Raw genomic sequence first — 24,590 nt, forward strand, 5'->3', positions numbered from 1 at the left:
GGGACAGAAGGTGCAGAATGCATGAAAAGAGTTTTAAAAGAYGTAAACTAGATACTGATGTTTCAGTTTCACTTAGAAATATAATTCTACTTTCCTCTACTTTTTCTTTGTGAAYTTCTAACACGTTTTGACCCCGAAACAGAAATGATGAAAGTTTGCCATGAATCATATATACTATTACTTTAGATTCTGTTTTTACACATAAAATACAGTATATTTTTACGCATGGAATTTCTATGCATGACTACACAAACAACTATGAACCTTTTGATAAATCTGTGTTTCAATCACGTCCTAATTTTTACCCACAGATTACAAATAAAATTTTATCTGATGTGAGATCATAAAGAGTTAAGCTTATTAGCTACCACCACTACTACTGCTTACAGCAAAAACAGGTTAAGAGCCTGTAACTATACTTAAAGCTTAAGTGCGATTCATTTTAAAGTGATGCTACCTTTCTGAGTTAAAAACTCAAAGGGTTAATAGCAGAACATCACACACAGGMGACAAGGTGTTCTATCCACACCCACAGAGTCAGAGCATTTCACACTAATGGTACAATGCAAACTTTGATTAATGAATGACTAAGTTAGTGAGAATGTACATGACACACATTGCTTTATAGCTGACCTTTGGGCTGCTGGCCTCAAGTTTTAGCTGCATGAGCTGTGCTAGTGTGTGTTCCCGGATACTACTCAGTTCAGCTTGCTGCCGTCTCAGCTTTATTAGCAGCAGCGTGAGCTCCTCTGGCTGAAGGAGTGCAGTGTGAGAAGCCAAAGAGTGGAAAAAAGGTTAATTGGTATCCTAAACAACACTTGATTAAAATAAGAGTTCTTAACATCTTTCTCATGGTACAGAACCGTTTATACTGATATACCAAAAGATGTACTGTTTCTCCCCAAATTATCATGTTCAAATATATAACAAAGCATTAAGTTTTAACGGCTCAAAACACATGATACTGCAAATGCCGTAAAGATTGGAATATTCTGCATAAGGGGCGAAAGAAGTTAGGATTTTGCAGGAGAAAGAGTCTGTGCAGCCTTCAAAACAGACTTTCCTGACACACACATCAAATTGATGATATTGAGTTAAGTGATGGGAGAGATATTCCAAGTTTTAAGATATCATTTTCTCCAGCTGGACAACTATTTGCAGTTGGAAGAATTAAAAAATGTCCCCAAAGAAAATTTAGGCTTCTAAAGTAATGAAAAAACAAAACAAAAAGAAAAAACCCTGCATCACATCAAACATCTTTCATATAAGAAAATAGCAGAAGCATGACAAAAATTCTTTTCWGTCCGTCCTTCCACAGGTTTGAGGTTAATTTATGTTAGGTAGTTAATTTATGACGCACTTYTATCACTTAGAAAGATGTATAATATAGTCTTAGGAAGGGATGAAGAATGGTATTTTAAACCTATGACTATTTAAATACAAAATCACAGTTAAATGAGGATTTCCTAGGTAGTTACAYAGAGGATGGTTCGGGTCAGTTTAGAAAAATCTGTATGAGCTGTTTCTGGGGCCCACTTTGGTTAGCAGCGTTTCTAAGGACACAAAACATCGTTAACATCACAAATATTTTTGTTATGTTCCTTGCTTACTTCCGTTTCTTACACTTCTCCAGAAGTGAATCTTAAAAGAGATTAAATATTCACCCAGCATTTTAATTTACTGCCACAATTAACAAGCTCTGAGTTAAAAAAAAAAAAAAAAAAAACTCCTGCTTGTTCTCTCTCACTGTCACAGAATATCCTCGAAATGAAAAAGTAAAGAAAACTTCCAGAGAACAAAAATGTTAAATTACTGAAAAACAAATCTCAWTTTTTTGGAATAAAGAGCAAAAATATCCAAGAAGAAAAAGCATGGCACTGGCACGGTTAGAGCGTGGTGCTGCTAATGCCAAGGTCRTGGGTTCAAACCCCATATGGGGCTATGCTGAGAGTTGGACTAGATGACCTGCAGAGCTCCCYTCCAACCTTACCATTCTGTGATGATGATCTATCACGACTATTGTGAGCTTCTATCAAAGTAGCCCACAAGAGGGAGCAAGGGAGTTCTGCATAGCTTCAGCTGTTAAAACCATTTGCTTTGATGGAAAACGAATACCAAAGCCAAATTGTCTAACGGGTAATCTTGTTTTTATTACTCTTTCAGTGTCTTGAATTCAAATTTTTAATTTCAGAATGAATAAGCAGCTAGACTGCTATACAATACATGTTCAAGTTCTCTCCCAAAAGAAGTGCCAAGGCTTTCAGTGTGAAAATTAGTCTTATTTCAAAGCACAACAAAACTTATTTTAATGAATAACAGAATTGCGAGCAGCATCTTTGATCAAAAGGAATACAGAATTACATCGTATTTCCAGATCAAAACTTTTCTTGGTATGTACTGCAACAATCTGATTTTAGTGCGCTAGAAATACATTTTTAATGGTACTTAAAATGTTTGCCAGTTTTTTTTCCCCACAGAGGAGCCAACTGTACAGTAATTCCTACTCTTCTCTAGACATGGATAATGTTGTAAACATTTGTGACATGGCTATAGGTGTTGTCCTTTTGATCCAGCTCTAGGAACTGCTGTAACAAATACAATGCAAAACTTTTTTCTTCAAGAGCTACCTACAAGTCTCCTCCTCTGGCTGCCGCAATGCCTGTGCTGCTGGCAAGGCAGAAACTGCAACCTCCCTGCAAGCTGCTCATCAGCCCAGCACCGGCACATAGCCCAAGGGTGCTAATGGGCCTTGAACCCRAAGAAATGCCTTCAACCAGCGTGCAAGGTAAGGCACCGGCACCTATAGGATCATTCAAGAAGTTCCAGAGAGTGCCAGAGATTCATGCTGAGAAGTGCAAGAAACAGGGGTCTAGGCAGCAGAAGGATTAACTGTGGAGCTGACACCCACAGTAAGATCCAAAATCTATACTTCAAATTCTTACCTATCAGTAATTCTAAGCTAGGCAGAGAAAAATTACAGAAAAAGACAAAAACTGTTTTAAAATCTAATAAAATCTGGCCAATGCCTTAGCTTTTGGCCAAGTCATGTTTCAGCTAATGAGGCTGACAATATTCACCAGCATTACTTCGATGAAATATCTTCAGAGTTTTAATTCTGTCACAGACAAATGGGAAATACCATAAGGAACGTCATTTTATTGAATGGTGCTAGAGCAGCCTTCAGATTTCCAAAAAACAAAAAGTCTRTAATTTTCTTAAAATATATTGGAGAAATAAAAATGTTGTTCTTGATCCCTGCCTGCTAAATCTTTTATAATGTATCAAAGCTGATTACAAAAGTCTATCCTTCTGGAAGAAAATCTGAACTTAGTAAYTCAGGGGCCACAGAACAGTCTCAGAAATAATATAACCACAGAATATCTTTCAGTTTGCTTTTAAAATCTCTGCTAATTAAAATAAAGGCTATATTTAATGCAAGCTCTGARAAGAATAAGACTTCAGTGCTGCCTGTTTACATTTAAGAAACTGCTCTTAAAAGAAAAAAAAACATCAATGAATGTACCAAATAAAAATGCAACTCACTGTTTTGCCTTGGAGGCTCTGAGGAGTAATGGGCTGCAAACCCAGACCTGCTGGCATTGACCTTCTGTCAGGCAGAAAGACCTGCTGTAAAAAAACAAAATTGTATGCTATGATCCGCAGTTATTTAAAGAATCAACAACTATTAAATATTAAAAACTTTAGTTTCACTGTCATGACAAATTTGTTCAGATTTGTGACTGCCTTGCCTTGTCAAGCTCTCTGCTGATYTACCAGCTTGGACACTCATTTTGACTAGTCTACCTCTAAATTATAGAAATATGCCAACTTTCATTGTTCATTTAATTAATGGCCCTCTCATACTGGCTGTCCTACTGACAAGCCTGCGTAAAAGACAATGATTTCTGTTTTTCATCTAACACAGAAAGCCATTTGAAAAAAATCTACAGTCTCTTTATARAGGAGGTTGTTCCTATCTTAACTTTATCCTACTGTTTTTAAACAGTCTCCTAACCTACCCACCTCTTAAAAATTGGTTTGTGTTAAGTCAATGGGAAAAACTAGTTGTAGAACTGAAAAATACAAAATAGATAACATGAAGAATTGAAGGGAAACAGGAGTCTTGTATACAGGATGCTAAATATGAAATGAAATGCTAGCAYAATGCATTACACAGGGAAAAAAACACCAGAAAAGAAAACATGGCTGAAATGACAAATAAGCGCGTGCATTGTGATACATCTCAGATTTGTGATTAACGTTGGTCACAATTTTCAATGCAGTTAAGACATAACAAATATAAAACCAAAATGACTCCTTTATTAGCAGGTACCTAAGATGGTAAGCAATTSTAAGATGTTTAAATTGCGTTAAGATGCAGTTTGATTTTTTTCCCCCTCAAGACATTCACCAGACACCTGAGCTRAAGATTAAACAAATAGATTCATGAAACCTAAGAGCATTTTATATAGTTGATTCTGGGAAATCCATTAGTTTACATTCAATTTACAGGATAATTTTTATTCAGTTATTTCCAAACTAGTAAAATAACACGCATAACACATAATGGATACAGCAGACACATATGGCACTCAGGTTTATGAGTCTAACTTAGTCTCTCCTCTTCACTAACGAAGACTAGCAAAGTTATGCTTGTCAAGCATGGAGGTCACATGCTTCAGCAATCTCACTAATAACTCGAAAAAGGCATCAAAAGAAATGACTACACTCAAATTTTTGCTGCAACCTAAGGCAGACACACTTGTGGCTGAAGAATACAGAACAACAAGAAAATGGAAAGAAACTATGGACTTTCAGTCCTCCTGAAGTTCCAGTTAGAAAAGTTACAAGGGAGAGAGATGCCTGTACATTCACAAACTACCTTGGATAACGTATTATTTCATCCTTTTCTTCCCTTAAAAGAAAGGCAATGCCATGGGCAACAATATTAGGACAACACATTTTCATCCAACAAATCAGAAAAAAGCTCTCAAGACTCGCACGATTTTTAAATGCTTTAAGCAAACCTTTCTCCATGAAAACATCACGATGTAATTTAATCTACATTACAGTAAAATATACTACAGTGGAACATGCGAGTTTTACAGCAATCAGACAATTTAAATTTAAAAGCTATTAGAACAAAATTTTACCTTAGTATGATGTGTCCTGTGCCTGCGATCAATAGTTACATCTCCCCTTTGCACTGGCGAAGAAACTTCTGATCTGTAGGTCCGCTGTGGGGAATATCCTTGGAAACCAGCTATTGAACCATGAGAAGGTGAGGTGGGAATTGAATGCATTGCTTGATCAGAAATATTAATCATAGTTTTGGGACTACTTAACGTACTGTGTCTCGTAAGAGTTGTTTGCTTATTGTAAAACTGACGTTGCTGCCATTCGTAGAGCTGCCACATTGTGTCATCGCGCATCGACCTTCGTTTCTCCTCGGCAGTCGCTGGCCCCACAGTCCGGTCGTAAGCTGACGGCGTTACGCTGCAGACGCTCTCCGGCCGCGCTTTGCTGTTCCTGGGCAGCGTTCTGTAGCCTTCCGGGTACCGGGGTAAAACCTGAGGTCGATGGCTTGGCATGTTTCTTGGTAATGTTTGATACGAGATTATGCTGAAACACAAATTTTCTTCTTGTTAGTTGAAAATATTAATATGGAAATATAAGATTACTCAATATTTATGTGGTTTATCTAGCTAGAGCACTGTTTTTTTTGGAATACCACAAAGATGATTTTAATAAATGCAAAAGCCAAAAAGACAATTACAGAATCAACTATACTGATCAAATGCATTATAGCAGCTGAAATTAGCACCTATCTAATCAGATTACCCACTTGATCATCCACGTTGCATTTCATCTTTTACCAGTTTAACAGTGCAGTACTGCCAATTTTGGATCAAATCATATAATGTGCCTACGACTGGCTAGATCAAAGTCTCAAAAGTTTAGAAGTTCTATACTGTTTCCAACGGGAGCTGATATTAAATATTTCCTATGCTCTCTCTAAGAAAATCTTGAGCAATTACTATGCACATAAAAAAATATGAATTTGTAACAGCAGACCAAAGAAAAACAGCAATAATTTTCCAATAAAATTGTATCGCTCAATCACTAGTGACAAGCCATTTCATATCAGCTACTCAACTCAAACAATTTCTTTGTATCATATTTTATTGATTTTCAAGTATGAATTTAAAGCCTTATTCTTTAATTTGTTGCCACATTAAAATCTCTAAGCACTATAGTCATTCAGCAACTTTACGCAGCAGCATTAGTTGAAGTGCAAAATTTTCCAGAGCAAAACTTCAAAGTGTGCTTAAGTATGACAAAGCATTTCTTGTCTTTCCAGAGGACAGAACAGAGGTCGTACACACAGACTCACTCAGCCTCTAGCTAAAGTTCTGATGAGTACCCCTTAAGGCCTTTCGCTGCTGGACATATCTGTGACAGACACTTTCCAGAGTTAATAAAGAAAAATTAAATCTCAAATTGGACATAATTCAGCCATTAGAGGGCAGTAACTTCCAGCTGCACCTTAATTAGCCTAATTGCAGCTGTGACCCTAGAACTGCACAGCACCAGTATCTAAAGTCAATTCAGCAATGGGAATGACTTCAGTGCCACAAGTATTTTAAAGGAGGGACCTAAGGCAAAGGCAAAGTGAAACAGCATTATCTATACCAGACTCTTACCAGGGAAAAAAAAAAAAAAAATGATGACAGTAAAACCTACCTTCCACTGAAAATAGTTAAGCTGAGTATTTATGACCACCTGGAACATTTTGCAGATGAAAATGCTGCTATAGAGCTTTACAAACAGTGAWTCTGACTACAGTTTCTGAGGCTTTTCGTGAATTAATGAAGTATTTTATAGACTGGGCAGCTTGCTATTTTTGCTGAAAATTTGCACTTTAGGGCTTSAACTCAGCAAGGAAGTCTGTGACCAAAAACAAGGAAATAGATTCTTCATCCTCYTCTCTTGTTGCAAAATCTGCTCAAATACCTCTGAGTTTCTTCATATCATTAATTACAAGGCCTTACTAATGATARTTATGATAATAATATGAATAATATATATACAGACTATATATTTTATAATATGAAACAATATAAACAATATAACATATAATTTTAAGTGCTTATAATTATGTCAATTACTGATAATTATTAATAATCAATGACAAGTATAATTATAATGAATTGCAAAGCTTTCTCTCTATCTCCATATTTAAAAAACAATCCACCAAGATGCTTTGGGTTCAACGTCTAACKTTCAAAATCCTATTTTAGCTATTTACAAATGACTGTGGCAAAATCTGAGATTTTCAGGAAGAAATCCAGTAGTTCAATATACCTCTCTCAGTCAAGCTCCTCTCCTATTTTATTAAGGGCTGCTCTCATCCTGCTGCCTTCTTTAAAAATTCCCAGGCACCTCAGAGGAGAGCTGCTTGGGTTTCTAACTATGCAGACAACGATTTAAATTCTCCTTGCAATTCCTTACRTTCTAGAGCATTTGTGAAGGTATTTCCATCTTTTAGACTATGAAAACTGGAAAGCCCACCCACAYTAATATTAAGCCTTGTTTCACATCACTTGATAAAAGATTCTCCAATATCCTGTTGATATTTGTACACTTTATTCTAATCAAATCTAAAAAAACAACTCTCGACAGCGTTCCATGCAAAAGGGAGGCTCCAACAGCCATGCAGACCACCAGGCTGCAAAATATTTCTGCTAACAACTCTCTTCAAATCTTTCTGTATGAAGGAAAAAGAAAAAAGAAAGAAAGGAAAATAAAAAGGCTTCCACAGGAGTTCACAGATGCATTAAAAACACCTTTCGAGGTAGTCTCCAGGGGGTCCCTGCCGGGCAGCAGCATTTGCCGTGGCGGGCCAGTTGGCCAAGCCAGGAGAGCCGGCTTGCTGCGCAGCCGCTKGGGGCTCAGCTCTGCAAGGGTAGGTGCACCGTCAATGCGGACCCTCAAAATACTCCTATATCCTGAAGAATGCAAATGCCAGCTGGCCCCATATAGACTTCTCCTGTACTTGATTTACATGGGAGACAGAGAAAAGACAAAACTCTGTTGCTGCCCAGACGACAGTTGCTCTAGGAGGAGGCTCCTGCGGGCACGGGGCAGGCGGCAGAGCCCTGCACTCGCTGTTAGTACAGCGAAACAGCGCGCTCAGTCTCATGCAACCCTCCCTCTGTATCCTTCACATCKCAGAACGACAACTCAAGGGGACTGCTTTGGGTGAAAATATCGATTCATAACCCGCTGATGCAAAACTAATTCAGCAAAAGGATACTAAAGCAGAATGCTGCGCTTGTGGTTTACAAAGCACACAAAGTTTGTCTTCCTTAAACCATCAGTTCCCCTTATTCACACAGCTCTTGCAAAGCTAGGTGTCCATTCCCAAAGAAGAGGCAGCTAATAGCTTCAAGAATTAAAATCCATGTTGCCATCATTAATTTCCAGGGGAGTCGTAAACTGCTAAAGAGTCAGCCTACTCCTCTAAAAATATAGTATTTTTACCATGAACCTTTTCCACTCCAGACTGAGGGTGACAAGCAGTTGCTATTTCATAAATAAAAATTTCATCGAGTCTTTAATTTCAGTATGCTTAAAGTCCTAATTTTTTGTTCAGTCTTGCACATCAGAGATCCTGTTTGGTCCTTTAGGATTCTTCTAACACAGTAGAAATCTGAAGGATGTTTTGGAAAGCWGCTTTGTTAAAAGGCAGGAGCTTTATGGCAGTAAGCAAAGACTACTTTTCTCAAAAATTGAAATCATGAATTTTACAAGTCTTACTAAAAAATAGCCCCTTTCCCTCTAAATCTTAAGCTTTTAACATAAAATGGAGCTTCTTTCTACAGTCACCAACTTCAATTTTACTTAAATTTCTGTCTCCTGTCAGAATCTTGCAATCTGAACAAACCCAAGATTTATAATTTAAGTGAAACCACATTTTAAAGACATCATTACACATTAAAATTCTGATAATTATTTAATGCCCTTTCCACAGATCAAAACTAGGAAGACAGCACAGGGGCAATTTCTTTTAATTTGTTAGAACTGCAATTCTACATAAAACTAAGTATACTTTTAGTGCAATCACTGACACTCTTAGTTAAACAATAAATATTCTCTATAGGCAAGAATAAAATACTGCTGAATAGTAACATACTGTTAATAGCATTTCCCACAAGCCATTTCTCACAGTGAAGTGTTTTCAAACGCAGCCAACACGACCGAGTTGTGGTAAGAGTCATCAAAATGGAAGGTGGGAGAGGGATGAAGACTTAAGGTTTTAACGTCCACAGCTGAAAAGCAGCACAGCTATTCACATTTCTGGTGTTTGGCTGCAAGTTTTACAGTCCAATTTAAAATATCTAATTGCATCAAAGAACCTTCTCTGTTCTCATTACCCAAGCATACATAATAAACAAACATCGGCGGGTGGAAGYTGCTCTCTGTAGTGCAAATTCAAACTCAATCAAGCTATCTACTTCATGAAATAACAGTTTAACAATTCCTTATTATATTTAATGAAGGAGTAGAGGGAACGGGGAAACTTCCAACCAATTTTGGCAAGCATAAGGCAGAATAATATAAATTSTTCCAGTTTTGCAAAAAAAATAAACACCACTCCCCCCCCCTTTTTTTCTTTTTTTTTTTAAAAAATATTTCAGGAAAACAGCTCTTCTGAATTTGAATGGGTCTTAATCTCTGCTCTGCCTAGATCTCAACTCTCCAAAATATCTCCTGTGATACCATGCACATTATTCCTCTCTAATGGAATATTATAAACTTTTATATTTGACCAGTAGAATTGGTTATCTGTAAGCTAGGCTGGAAGCAATGCCCCTATGCTTCCATCAAACAGAAGGGCATAAGATTAAATACTGTCAATCATTGACACACAATTTTAAAGCTTCATAAATAAGCAATAGAATTCAATATTAGAATTGGGAGATGTTTACTTTCAGGAGGAAAAAAGCTTTAAGCATCAGGTTAGATAAATTCATACAACTTACTCTTAGGTAAAGCTTCTCTCTCTCTCTCTCCCTCTCTCTTCAATTAAAGCTTGTTTAAGCTTTTAAAGCTGCCTAGAATGATTTTTGAAGAATTTTAGATAAAATTTTGTTGCAAAATCTTGTAAAAAAAAAAACCACAGAGGTAGAGCAATTTGAAAAACATATTTTAGGAGGAAAAGGAATGTTTTGATTGATGACACCTTCACTCTGCTATGATAGAGAAATTTTTAACATCCAAAAGAGGTTTCTGACCAGTTTTGTTTATTTAATAAATAAGTTAACTAACTAATTAAACTTTATTAGTAATCACTCAACGTTAATAAAATAATGGATCCTTAATGGAACCTTAGTGAATTTGTTCTGAGCAGGCATCCAGGCAGTTCTTACAGGGAGCAATGAATTACGTATGTACACAATACAGACCGATGGAGCTAGCCAGAATACAACCGTAAGCACTGTTCAGTAGAAAGCCTAGCTACAAAATCAATTACCTAGTACCTACCCTCTTGTTTCCTCTTCTTGCCCTTTTCCTCTTTGTATTTTAATCCACTGTTCCAGCTGCAGCATTGAGTTGGTTCTCTGCATGACTCGTTCCGACTCCATATGCGACTGAATTGCGTTGTGCTGACCTCCATCTCCCGTGTCTGCCAGGACAACGCCAACAGCTTTGTTTTCAGACCCGTTCAAATGAACCGGCCTGATGTGTCCAGCCTGAACTGTGCTAGTGGGTAAGGTCCTGTATTCCGAACCCAAAGGATTTAGCTTTACACTGTTAATTTTTGTCAACGGTTTGTCTTGCCCAACTTTCTGGAATCCGTATTTTTCAGCTTCCAAAGCTTTCTTCTCTTCATTTTTGTTTACTTCTTTATTTTTCTGGTTATTTTGTGTCTCCGGCTTAATTAGCACCCGGTGGTTTGAAATATTATTTGCCTCTYGAGGTGGTGTGTTTTCAGTGGTTAGCTTCTCTACTCTAGAAGGGAATATATGACAAGCTGTAACATCAACAAAACATGCATAAAAAACTTTGAATCCCTTTGTGTTTACAGGGCTGTTTCAGGGGTCACTGTCCAGGTACTTTAAACTAACACCTTGTCTTTGAGAGAAAAATCCAGGACACATTTTCACAATAATCAATGTCAGATTTTTTGTTATGCTTCTCTATTTCTTTGCTATTTTAAAAATATAACATAGGAGAAACTCTTCAAGCTAGCTCCTTCAGTAAACGTGCACTAAGCAAGAGGAAACAGACAGAGCACAGAGAAGTGGATGTTCAACTCCCAGAGGGCTAGAGATCTAAACAGAAAATTCAGTGGCTCTTCAAGAGTCAAAGCTTCCAGATGTCAACAGCCTGAAATTCGGACCACTTTTAAATCAGCCTTTAAAAACGGTAGAACATTATGTTGCTGACTAGCCTGCGATTCACAAAATTACTGCATTCAACATATAATGAGCTCTTTAAAAACAAAACAAAAACCAAAAAATCCTCAACAACTTTTCATGGTCACTGGCATCAGTTAGGTTTCTCTGGTATGTTATCACTTTGGCTGTTCTACATTTTGCGGAAAATAACTGTGGCTTCCCTAGTTTTAGGGAAGAAAATAGCTGCTGACTAGGGGAAGTAGGCCACAAAAATAATGACATATTTTTAGAACAGATACTGTTGCACAGTACTTACACAAGTAGTCACAGTATGTACTTCYACTAGCTATCTTCCTTTTGAAATTTCAAAACATCAAGAAGCTGTATCTTTTTCAGCACTGGGACATGATCTGAACATCCAGTTCAGATGGTGACAGAAAAAGCAAACAAAAAACCCTAAAATATTTTGATCAATGTATTTGAGGATAGGAGGAAAAAAGACAAAAAGMTAAAGTTCTTTAAAGATTATATAGAAATGTAAATCAAAACTAAGAACATATCTTACACATTTTAAGGTGACAAATTAAGCTGTCAAACTATTTTGCATCTTTTTTTGCAAATATATTATCTATCTTTAAAATTGTATCCAGTTGTAGTGCCTAATCTGTGTGTGAAAAAGCCCATCACATAAACGAATGACCAAGAGCACAAGAATGATCACTTCACTGAAAAACAGTAGAAAATTTCAAAGTGGAAAAACTGCATATGTAAATGCATGCATTTTTGCTTAAACAGTCTTGAACGTGAGGCCTGAATACCCAACACATCCGCATTTCCCCAAGAAATTATTTAAGACATACGTTCCCAATAACTTTGCTGTTTGGGACTCCAATAAATATATTAAGGATTGAAGACWGTAAGCTCTCTACAGAGTACTACTCTATAGAGTATCCAACCTTACTTTTAATTGCACCTCCCATCATCACTCTACTCTGTTGTTAAGAACTTGCTGCTATAAATCAAGAGTCACCTGCTGACCTAACAAGTCCATCTCCTGCATTGGGTGTTTGAAGGAAGCTGCACTATTGCAAACATATCTGTCAGAAACAACAGAATAGCCACAATTGCTGCCTACACTAGGTCAGTTGGTGTGAAGCGCCCATGATGTTGTGTGGGTTTGGGTGTGTGTCAGCCAGGGGGTGATTTTTGTCCCCTGCCTCTTCCTGCATAGTTGTAACCTTAGCACRACGGTCCCAATGTATGCATGATACTTGACCATGTGATAAAAGTTCTCCAAAATTCACTCTGTTTTTGTGAGTAGCTCAAAACAGCCCATTTCTTCTGGTTTCTTCCAGGTATTACTCCTGAGCTGCTGACATAAATGCGCATAGGCACATCAAATACAGTGCACATGAAAACGCTCAGATCACTAATCTAACATGTGCATACCCTTGGTTACATGCATCAGCACTATTTTTTAAACACAGTATGGTTTTTCTTGTACAGTACTATTAAATACAGAGCTTAGATACATCTGTATTTTCTGCCAGTAGAAAGGAGAGGGCAATATTTCTGCCCACAGTAATTTTAAGAGGGGGAAAAAAATTAATGTGGAATGCATTTTTGTGGGGGCTTTTGCTGCGGAGCGAGGCAGGACACTACTATCCTCACATCATCTTTTCTATCATTCCCAGGTATCAGCAAAGAAATACTATGACAGCCTCCTACCGCACTTTTAAAGTATGTTTTTCCAAGACTTTAGGTATGCTTCAAAGACCTAAACACTTCTGCCTGGGTCACTTTTCAACAGTGTCCAAAAAACTGGATGTCTCCTCCCTCTGCCTTAAAGTTGTATTAGCCACTGCTTCACCATACACTAAAAGCATTTTTCAAAAAAAGGAAAGTGGATGAAAAACTCAATTTCCCACAATTATCTGCCCAAAAATGGTGTTAAAAATTTCAGCTTCCAGTCAGTACTCTAGAGTTGGGAAATAAATAAGGACTATCTGAAAACAATCCTGCACACAGGCATTTATTTTTAATATGTACATGCCCTAAATAGTACCACTCATATATAGCACATTTTAAATAAGTGCTTTACAGCAGAGAAACTGTTGCCATTTTACAGATGGAGACACTGTCGTTCAGACATGGAGAGTGGTTTCTCTAAGGACATTCATCAGGTAGGTGGCAAATTCAAGACTACGCACAGTGTCCAATTCACAGTATCGTATTTCCCACTGTGGATCTTAATAATAAATAAATAAATAAGTGACAATTGTTTTTCCATGGGATCTCTATGCTTGATCACTTGTTACTCTGATATGCTATGCTTTATACACAGCACAGCCAAACATTTATATTTGATATTCTGTTTGATGGCCAAGTGACTGAATGAGTGACACCCAAACTGATATAAATAGACTTCCGGGCTTTCCTTTAATCCACAGATCAACTCAGCCAACTCAGTGCCAGCAAAAGATCTCATTCAGCACCAAAGGTTCCAAATGGTAAAGAATTATTAGAAACTAATATATAACAGTAAGAAATATAAAACTATGCTCTTGAAGACATTTCCACCAAGGCTTGTATGATATCTTAAAGATGGGAGAGAGAGGAAACTAAAAATAAACAAGTGTAGAACAAAAATGTGTTTCAGCACACACTGAGTGCAATTCATAGGTTTCAACAACAAACCAGGAAAAATACCTTTGGAATAGTAATAGAGGAAAATACTATTTTCAATATTTAAAATATATAAAGGATTCTAAAAGTGTTTCTTTTTTTAAGAAAAAAAACATACGAAGTATCAGACAGACATGAGGACTGTATCATGAGTGACTCAACAAACGCTGGTGGCACAAGAAAAGAAAAACACATCTGTTCAAACACAGTAATGTTGGTAAAACCCCCACTGTGGATGTCATTATGCTGATAAGTGTTTTAGAAACAAGAACAACAAAAAAACTTCTCCGGAGCGCACACAGCTGCCATTAAATGGATAGAAAAATCATGCCCTTAAACATGGGGAAAGAGAGAAATCAGCCTGCATTCAGGGTAGAACTGATAAATTGCAATGTTGGTGGATACTACCATCTACGAATACAAGCAAACAATCACTGCTCATAGATACAACTYGACTACTGCCTATGGGGACACAACACAGAACAAATAAGATGTTTTGCTGATCTAGAGAGGTAGCTTGAGATCATACTTTGAGTGATAAGCTTAAGTAGTTCAAGACTGATTAAAGTATTTGGGTTTAATTATTTTGATAGGTCCCCTCAGGACATTATTAAACTTGAAACTACTAGCTAGGTAAAATAAAAATGCTTAGAAAGCAGTAATTACAGTTAAGTTAATGGGACAAAATGGCACAGCTGTTCGTCCTTCAGTATGTATCAGAAGGGAGTTTTTCCACTGCAAGCTGCTAATATTTCAAGATCAATTCTAAAAGAAATGTTTACATTTTTATTTTCTCACCTCAGTCTCTCATTTCTGTATTACACAGCTCTTTACATATGGAAAGTGAGAATATTTTATGGAAAACACAGCAAAAAAGCACTTAACATTTTAAATATTCCCTTTATCTTTTTTCCTTCCAAGGAACTCTTATGCTCAGAAAAATTAAGATACAGATTCTATCTGTGAAATTATTTGAACTTGAACAATACAATTTTACAGGCTGTTGGGTTTAGATTTTCACAATATCATCAATACAGAAGTCTCCTAACTTCAAGATTTAAAGAACTATACTGTAAATACTCCGATTTATCATTGGACAATTCATATCAAAAAGCATATACTAGTCGCCCAATATCAGTCTGCATATACATTTAAGAGAATGAATTCTCTTAAAAACACTAGCTGTAGTATCTCAAGTAATTCGTCTGCTGAAAAGCTGTATTCAGTATTATATTAGAATCTCTAGAAAAAACAGCATTGAAAAAAAGGCACCAGCTGAATTTCTGATTCAACCAAAACCATTTATCCTGAAAGCTACCCACATGCCAAACTTTAGGTTACTCAGAGATGAGGTAATACAATGCTTAATACTCAACAGATTTTTACAGGGAATAAATAGTATTTCTTCTGGATAAGATCATGCCCTGCTAAATGGTTCATTTTAAGGACCAGTATGATAGCTAAAAGATGGATTCTTTAGAAACAGATGTCTGAGGGATTTTTTCTTTATTATAGCTAACAGACACAAAAGTAAGCGACTTCACTGGTCTTGAAATGTATCTTCTCTCAAGTAGTTACTTCAAGAATTAAACTCTTCAAAGAGGCCAAGATGTTCTTATTTTGTTTTACTTTTTGTTTGTTTGGTCGGTCTTTTTTGGGGGGCTTGAATTAAAACAATAGGCTGGTGCTGAATAGTTGCTTTTCTTGCCTCTGACACTTGTTTTGACTGTTGGTAAGCCTGTTCATCCTGATAATCAGGCAGCAAACTACTGATTCTTCTGCTGACCACTTTTGTACTAGTTGAGTGTGCTCCGCACAGGGGCAAGATTACACCTCAACACCCATGTAAGCGTGTGTAGCTGGATGAGGTGTTAGATAAGCTCAGTTATATTGAAAATCCTTATCTTTTAGCTATAGGCTGTCAGTCATTCAAAACATACAGAAGTCAGTCCTGGAATGACTGCTTCTGCTGAAAGGAGGAGTTGGCAATGGCCAAGCATTTGGTGAGGCTAGGCTACCTCTAACAGAAGCAGATTACACTTTGAGCATGTTTAAARCAATTATGGAAGCATAGCCTAGAAAGCAAGACTATCTTGCAAAGCTGGACCAAAAGTCAGTCAAAGCTTAGTAAATATCTTGTTGTCCTGGGAGGCAGCAAATGTGACCCTACTCCTGTATTAATRGACCCAATGAAAGAGTGACTATTTACATTAAAATTTCATTTTAGATTGCTTCTTATGTTAACATAAATATCACAAGTAATTATATAATATTTATTTATATAATTTACCAAATACCTTCTACAGAACATTCTCTATTACACAAGAGACTAGGAAGAGACTTACTACGGAGGTTCTTTCAAAGAGATGCATTGTTTTTCACACTGCTTTTTTTCTCCCCCATTATAAAGTGAAGATGTCTTCTTCAAATGTTCAATCTTTACAGTACTGCACATATCAAATGATTCTTTTTAATCAATGAAGGTCCTTTGACTGGTTCAAAAATATTTAGTATGACTGATTTAAATATCACTCCCCTAAGAAGTGCTCCTATAATACATAATTAAACCAAATTAAATCCACTAAACTTTAAACAAAAAAATATTTCTTCATCTGCAATGTACTCTAGCTATTTATAATGCACTCACAGTGCAACCCAATACTGATTTTTGAATGAAGTTTATTATTGACTAACCTAGATGAGATTTTTATTCTGTTAAAGTAATCTCATTATTTTAAGTGTAATCTCTTTTAAAAGCTCTCCATGGAGAAATTAAAGTGAAACTAGTATGGAAGCATCTATTAGTGCTCTATCTCACTCTCTGCTCATCCTCTCTCCACATCATGTGTTGTTCCCTAAAACAAAAGAAGGATTACAGGAGATTAAGAACATCTTATCTTTACATGAAACCATACCTAATCATATCCAACCTCATGATGGAAATTGGACCTACCACTCATCCTTTCTACAAGYTACAATGTTTTATTTATTTTCAGCTTGTAGAAAGCTTTTATTTATTTTCAGGATTCCTTTTAAGGGAAAAAAATAATCATGTCAATTGACAGTCTGAAGGATATGCTTTTTATTTTCCGAAAGTACAGAGAACACTGTATTGTCTATCAATCTGTTTCACTGTGCGGTCCGATGCAAAGAATGAAATACTTCATGTGCTATCGCATTTAGATCTATAGCAGGGTATTAGAATAGAAAGCTAAGATTTCAACCTTTTGTTTAAGATTAGTTGCTTAAAGCATGCACAGAAATTCAGAAGCGTTGCTAGTTTTACTGTTATCATTCTGAATATTCTGCATACTGACATAAATAAAGATTGCATTATGTTTGACTGAAAACCCACAAAAATATTAAAACGTGTAAGGTTAACATGTCTGCAAAAGCAGATCACTGRACAGCAGCCATCAGCACTAATTTCTGTGCCATTAGAAGTGAGAAGCTTTAAATTTTCAACTGGTTAGGTTCCTACCATAGACGCTATGGAGCTGAACCAAGTTCTTTCTCACATTCAGAGAAAGAACTGCATCTTACTTGGTAAACAGCAGCAGGCAATATTCAGCTTCTGAGAACACAGGGCTTCCAGTGACAACTTCCTTTTCTTTACCAACACATGCATAYGTAAAAGATAAGGCTCTAGATCACCTAAGGACTACTTAGCAAAGAGTGTGAGTGGGGAGGCCCATAGGTGCAACTGTTCAATCAATTTAGGCACAATCTATGGCTGTTACTTTGGCATTTAAAGCAGGCTTAAGTCAAAGACTACCAGGAGTTAAGCTGCTATTGCTATTCAGTCAGGGGGGTAGAGGAAGTCAATATGCCTCAGGCAGTACCTACCATTTCACTTCTTATAATGCCACTAGCTAAATGAACTAGTCCATTTTACTCTAGTAAATGAAACCAGTCCGTTTTACTCTAGTCCCTTACTCTTAAGATCTGTATAGTCAGAAGAGAACTTAGATTATTTTTACTACTCCAGTATTTTATCCAGTATTGTTAAATTAACAGGGGTCTTTAAATGGAAGAAGGAATTACTTCAGCTGATTTACATTCTATTTTAAGKTGTACCCTTTCATTTAAATAAACCAAATTAAATATGAGAAAGAAATGCATTGTTCCATTGGTTTGCCAATCTATATTACCTTTTCACAGGCTCTGTCTGCACAAGTGCTGCATCTGTCATGGCTTTCATCCACAACTCCATTTCCTTCCCTGTATCTGTGCAGAAATAATAGGTCCTCATGTTTGGATGAGCTGCCTGATTGGAAATGACATGATCATTGCAATAAAAATATAAGATTCTGTAAAAGAAAAGAGGCAAATAATGTTACTATTTGTTCTAATTTTTTATTTAACATGATTTCTGAAAATAATATTATCAGAAAAAAATACTGGAAGAAATATTTCATAGTTATGTTCTTCTTTATATGCATTCATATTTACAAAATAATTGCTTATAATTTTCAATCATAGCTGCTTCTTCATTAAAACACYTGATTAAGAGTCCTTACAGCTCTTTGAATTATTTTTTTAAAACCTTGATTATTCATTAATTTAAATGAATAAATAACATACTTTGGTAAAGATGTTCAAAGTCTTAATGGTATAGTAAGTTTTAATTTGTACTTACCACCATAAATAAGTGATGTGCAGCTTAGCAGACATTAAGAATAGCCAAAAGGAGCTCATAAAGCAAACAGAAAAAGGTCAGGAGTGAATATTTAGTAGATTGATTAATAACACMTGATTTATAACATGATTAAAAATTAGCTATGAAACATCCTAATAATGATTCATGTAAGGTCATGATTTAAGTGATAAAAATATCATATTTTATTTATATATAAAGATAACTTGTATCTAAACAACTATATAACCTTCACTGGTGGCCTAAACCTAGCTGTGGATGCATTTTGTAATTCCAARACACCAAATAGTATTCAAGACTCTCAAACCACAAATAAAAGGYTAGTAATAAACAATATTAATACCTACTCTTTTTCTTATTCTAATAATAATGCTTGTATTTACATTAGACTAAATACTTCAATCCTTTTTTACAGTATTATGCAAAAAACAACTTCAGAAGTTGTTTGTCAACCCTATTTTGCATAGTAACTCAGTAAAATAAGTTCTAATCGCTAGGCTATTTATTTTCAAATATAACATTAAACCAAAAAATTGGATTCTCTCACCTTAAAGGCATATTTGCGGTTAATATGGTCCTCAGGAGCAAGCACAGATATCTGAAAACTGGGTAGAAGTATGCTACCCAATATTCCTTCTTCTTTCTCATCTATAAATACATAATCTTTGATTAGAGAAACAAAGTATTTTGAGACATGAGATTCCYACTCAGACACTTTTACCTGAAAACCTCTATTTAACAAAAACATGAGCAGTCTCCAAACTGTTGTTTCTTTTTCTTTTCTTTTTTTTTTTTGAACATAACACAAGCGAGTTTGCCTTAGAGGCAAAAGCATTACAAATGACCAAGCTGGAGCGATGTGTTTRGGCACAGCCAGGGATGGCAGGGATGAGCGCGGTCAGCGCAGGGCTCGTGCCACCCCTCCCGGCTGCYGCGTGCTGCACGAAACCACAGCGCACGAGGCAGTGCGAGGGAGGGGGGAACAGCCTGAAAGCCTGCGAGCAGCACAGGCACCCTCGTGTATAACGCGCGGTTGGCTGAGAGGGAGGTCAGGAGGAGAGTTTACCACATCATTAGCCCATCCGTTTTGATAAATCCATCAATGAGAGCAGATACTGGGAGGGAATTTGATTCTGTCATCTTCAGAGCCTTTTCTGGAAGTGCTTCGCACTAGTCAGACCTGTATAATTCTTGCTAGGAAGCCACAGGAAATCTACCACTCTGAGGAAGCCCTTCTAAACGTTTCCTCTGGGAAACCACAACAAAGTTTTACTAAACAAATATAAAAATTTTCCTCTGAAGTTTCATACTAAATTCAGTCACTGTAGCGGAAAAAACAAATTTTAATTGGACTGCATTTCTTAAAACTTTCTGACTGCAGAACGGAGATATTTTGACTAATGGAGAAATATAAAAGTTGAGAAATTTGCAGAAGTCTGTAATGGAACCTCAATAGACATACACCATATGAATACTGAATACATTGATACTGGTTTCATTGATACAAAAAGATGCCCTTGGTCAGAAAAGTCAATTCTTTTCAAACACTTTATGCAGCTGATATAACAAATTGGATATGAAGTAGTGTTTCAATACTGCTCAAATACATATTTCTAATAAAATAGACCATTTTCAATATATTATACTTTAGGATTATGGTTGTTTTGTTTTATGAAGTAAATAGGAATATAATCATCAAAAAGGACTTGTAAGTGGTGGACATTTTTGGTTCTTATCTGCCCTAATTTATCATGTTTAAAATTACTTGATTTTAGTTGAGGTTACCAATATCTAAAATATGAATACCAAAAAACAACAAAAAAAAGTTAATCTATATTCAAATACTGTAAGTTCTACCTAAATCTAGTGAGTCCACACTTTCCTGTTAGCCAGAAGCCGTGAACAGGAGCTCAAGCCAAAGGTACTCCCACACCCACAACCTACTAAGCGTAGTGAAATCGAGGTGCCCTGAATATGACCATCTTCAACCCTTTCCTGAGATGGGCRAGTATAAAAACAAACAAACAAACAAACCCCAAAACAACAATAAACCCCTCTGAAAGTGCCMATGATCTGAAAGTTTTGGTAAGCTATCTTGCAGAATCTATTACCTTATAGAAATCACYATGAATAGCTTCACCTCTAGTCTTTCTGTGGATCAGTGCTTACCTGTAGACGACCTCAAAACTAGAAAGATGGGTCAAGCTTCTAATTCAGTGACAAGAACAATACCTCCTATCTTTTGTCTRTCCAGTAAAAAATTACAAATACCTATGAGAGCAGAAGTATTTTAAAATACTGTTTCTGATTGCTGGCCTTTGAGACAATCTGCGTATCCTTCCACTTGTTGACTTATGGCGTATTAAGTCAGGAGATTGTTTTAATTTCYTTTGACAACAGTGCACACACCTATTTGTGAAAATGTATATATGTTCTAGATCATTTGCAACAAAAGAAATATTTCCCCTCAAAATTGTCTTACATACAATTTCAGAATGATGCATAAAAACAATAAATTAGTATCTTAATTGGAAGTCACAGCCAGCTTTTGAATCCAATTATGCTTTTAATAAAGGGATAATTAGATGTAATTCACAAAGTCAATCTTAGTTGTATTCCAAATACACAACTTCTATTCACAACCAGTATTTTAAGAGACTGCTCCAAACRTTCTCTTAGTTCAAGATACTGCTCATAAATGAGTGTATATATGTAATTAACGTGAAAAATAGATATTCTGAAATTTCAAGCACAGAAAATTAATACTGGTAGAGTTAAATGAACTACAGAAGAATACATATAAACACCACAAAAAGAATGTATCATATATGTGGATTTCCCTGGTTCTTGTTCAACCCACTGAATTCTGAAAAGYCACATTTTTCCTTGCAGTTATTTACACAGGAAAAGCTCTTGTCAGCTATATTAGCATTACATGATAAGCTAGACGTAAAAGTTACGCTTTCTTGGCTAGCTAGTTAATTGGAGAACTGTGAGTATAAAAGTATTCCGACTTAAAGGTAGTAAAGAAATGAAGCAGTTGGATTTAGTTTCAGGTACTCAACTGTCTACTAAAAAGTATACTTGAAACCAGCCCTCCTTCTTCCTCAAACACTGACTTTTTGATAAACACAGCATTTTTCCCCTGTCCTAGAATACACAGCAAATTTGAGGTTTCTTTTTTTATTTGGACTGCAGGTTTGGGAACTATTTTCCTCTTCTGCTAGATAATGCTTTGACTCATTTGTTTCCGAGCAAGTTACACTCATAGCGCCATATAAAAGCATTAAACATTTTCCATTGAGAAGCTGCATATCTGGAGGACTCTGGTATTTATTAAAGCATACTGCTACATTTTCAGCTTTTAAAAATTTGTTTCCCACCAGATTAGCTTCTAGCTACACATTGCATTGCCCCTGTACCCATCTTTACTTGWATGCAGTATATGAATAATACAGGAGAAAAATGGCAGATCTTCATTCTAGTGCTAAAATCTTCTGTTTTAACAATAACCTTCTTACATGAAAGCAGGCAGTCTCTTATATCCTTCAGTTTATCACGTGAACAATTTAGACTATTCTTCTTGTACTTCAGCTTATCTGGCACACTTTAAAATACAGCACAGGAAAAATTAAGATTATGGTGCTGCCTAGATTTATTTTATTTTTGGTAGTTGCTTTTTGTTTTTTTTGTAAGGTATTTCATGCACAGATCTTCAGGTCAATTTAATCTGGTCTTAACACAACTATAAAGCAGCATTTYCTTTGGAAGAAAAAGCTTTAAGGCTTGTTTAAAATAAGAAAATCCTGCAAGAGAAACCACACAATGTGAAAYGACTACTTAACTAAATACAGTATCATTATAGCACAACCAATGTCTCCATGACTGAAATTACAGCCTAATTTTGACTCAGCAGTGGTTTAGCCAACAACATACATTTTTTTTGGATAAAGAACTGAATTCTAATGATTATATTCCAATGATCTGGAATTTATAAACTAATAAGAACTCACAAAAAGAGAGCTTTTATGTTTCATGGCCTGATTTGTCTTGATTAGCACAGAGACATGCTGCACTTTTAACAGAACAGCATTTTAATTTCATCAATCACTGCCTGCAGCACTATCAGCATCAACACTACTTACACCAACTACAACGTCTCTCATCACAAATTGAAACCCTTTCTTACTCRTATATCCTTCATAAGGCTGCAGGTGGCTTTTATTGTTCACTTCCACATATTTTGCTCTTGGTCCCCATTAAACAAATACTACCGTACAACTTATTTCAGAATTGAGTGAATTTCCATACACACAAATCCTACTTGTTTATCCTCTCAGGTGTACTGCAGTTCATCTGCCATAGTGAAGAGATCAGTAATCTAACATACAGATCTCCAGACTAGAATTACAAGTAGGTAAATTCTCCCGTTAAGATAAGCTTGATGCAGCTACATAAAGGTACTAGCAGATTTCTTTTTTGTTCTAAATATAGCAGAGACTCCACTCATATAAAACAACATTTTACTTAGCAAGTACTAACGAACAGTTACTAGATTCCCAAAAGGCACATATATCCCCTCTATCTGTCCAAAGCCAGAGTTTCAGCCCTCCTTCCCTATCCCTTTCATGTTCCCTTTTCAGTTACTTAATTTGCATGAGAAGTCAGATTTAACTTGGCCTATATACTTCATAGCAACAGAAGTAGTGAAAAAACTACAACCCAGAATATGAATGTACTAAAGAGGTGGCTGTGACTAGATTTGCCCTTTGGACATACCTGAAAGGCAGGAAGCAATTATGTGAAATCATTAATTAAGAAAGGAAGAGAAAAAGATATATATACCAGGCCAGGATACAGACAGCTACACCATTATTTTATCCAGCAAGTTAAGCAACAGCTTCTTTTATCCTCTATTTATGTAGAAGGTCAAAATTTACTTTAAAAGACTTTAAATTGCAATGAAAATAAAAATTAAAATTTACATTAGGGTCCTTACAGACTTCATTTTAATGAAGTTTGCATTTTTTGTGCTTCCTGTGAAATTAATAAACCTTTCCCAAATGAAATTTACCTCTGTAATAGAAGAGACACAGATCTGAGAGCACAAACCACCGTTTCTTCCACAGCTTCATTCCAGTACTGTCCTGTATTAGTCAAAGAGATCAAACAAGAACTTTCAGGTTGTTAACAGTAAACAGGTCATAAAATAAAGTGTGTACTGCGTAACGGCAGTGTTGTGCTAGTTGTTCATTTTCTAGGCTTAGTGTACATTTTAAGCATCTATGATTTCTTATCATAGACCTGTTACTGAACACCAAGATGATAATCCAGGAGGCCTGAAGTTAACATAATTCAGGAATTAAATGAGAGCCCGTTATTTTAACAAGCTAGAAACTACTAACTGTTGTACAGTTAATAGTAAAATTAAATATACATTTTTAAAAGGAAATGAGCACGGTGAAACTTAAAAACTCCTTTTTTGTTGCTTTCTGAGGAAACTATCTGCTAAACTTCATCCTCTACTACCACTCACATAGTTAAAGCAAATTTCTTTCCCATATAAAGTTTATTCCTAAAGCAATTTCATTTTCTTTTACGTTTATAACTAATTTGCACTGCACAGCTCAGAATGAAAGACTGCCACCACTACCGCAGTGTAAATAAGCTGAAGCACTTGGAGTGTACGTCCTGGTAGAATCAGATTTAATAAATATGTTAATCTGTTCCAGGAAGAAAGGTATGTGTGAATTATCAATATTCTTGTAGTGAATTGTTTTTCTGTGACAACCAAGAAGAAGGATTCTGTAATGAAATCCAGAGCTTTGCATACGCTCAACTAA

The 24,590-nt window shown here is 36.1% G+C and overlaps 1 protein-coding gene across 13 annotated transcripts in view; it reads right to left on the reverse strand.

Moving 5' to 3' along the window:
* Positions 1 to 24,590, reverse strand: part of PLEKHA5 (pleckstrin homology domain containing A5) — a 172,855-nt gene that overhangs the window by 39,145 nt on the left and 109,120 nt on the right. For 10 of the 13 annotated variants that reach the window (XM_085324065.1, XM_085324064.1, XM_085324058.1 and 7 more), the window contains exons 5-11: positions 23,822 to 23,894; positions 19,295 to 19,395; positions 18,242 to 18,357; positions 10,549 to 11,016; positions 5,154 to 5,622; positions 3,544 to 3,627; positions 634 to 753 (exon numbers count right to left, since the gene is read on the reverse strand). In XM_085324065.1, coding sequence (XP_085180191.1) covers positions 634 to 753; positions 3,544 to 3,627; positions 5,154 to 5,622; positions 10,549 to 11,016; positions 18,242 to 18,357; positions 19,295 to 19,395; positions 23,822 to 23,894 — 1,431 coding nt within the window. The remainder of the gene's footprint in view (positions 1 to 633; positions 754 to 3,543; positions 3,628 to 5,153; positions 5,623 to 10,548; positions 11,017 to 18,241; positions 18,358 to 19,294; positions 19,396 to 23,821; positions 23,895 to 24,590) is intronic. The other 3 variants (XM_085324057.1, XM_085324053.1, XM_085324062.1) reach the window with 3 other exon arrangements.

This window comes from Rhea americana, unplaced genomic scaffold (assembly GCF_003343005.1).
Source record: "Rhea americana isolate MKP2758 unplaced genomic scaffold, rheAme1 scaffold_9, whole genome shotgun sequence".
In the NCBI taxonomy this organism is placed as follows: domain Eukaryota; kingdom Metazoa; phylum Chordata; class Aves; order Rheiformes; family Rheidae; genus Rhea; species Rhea americana.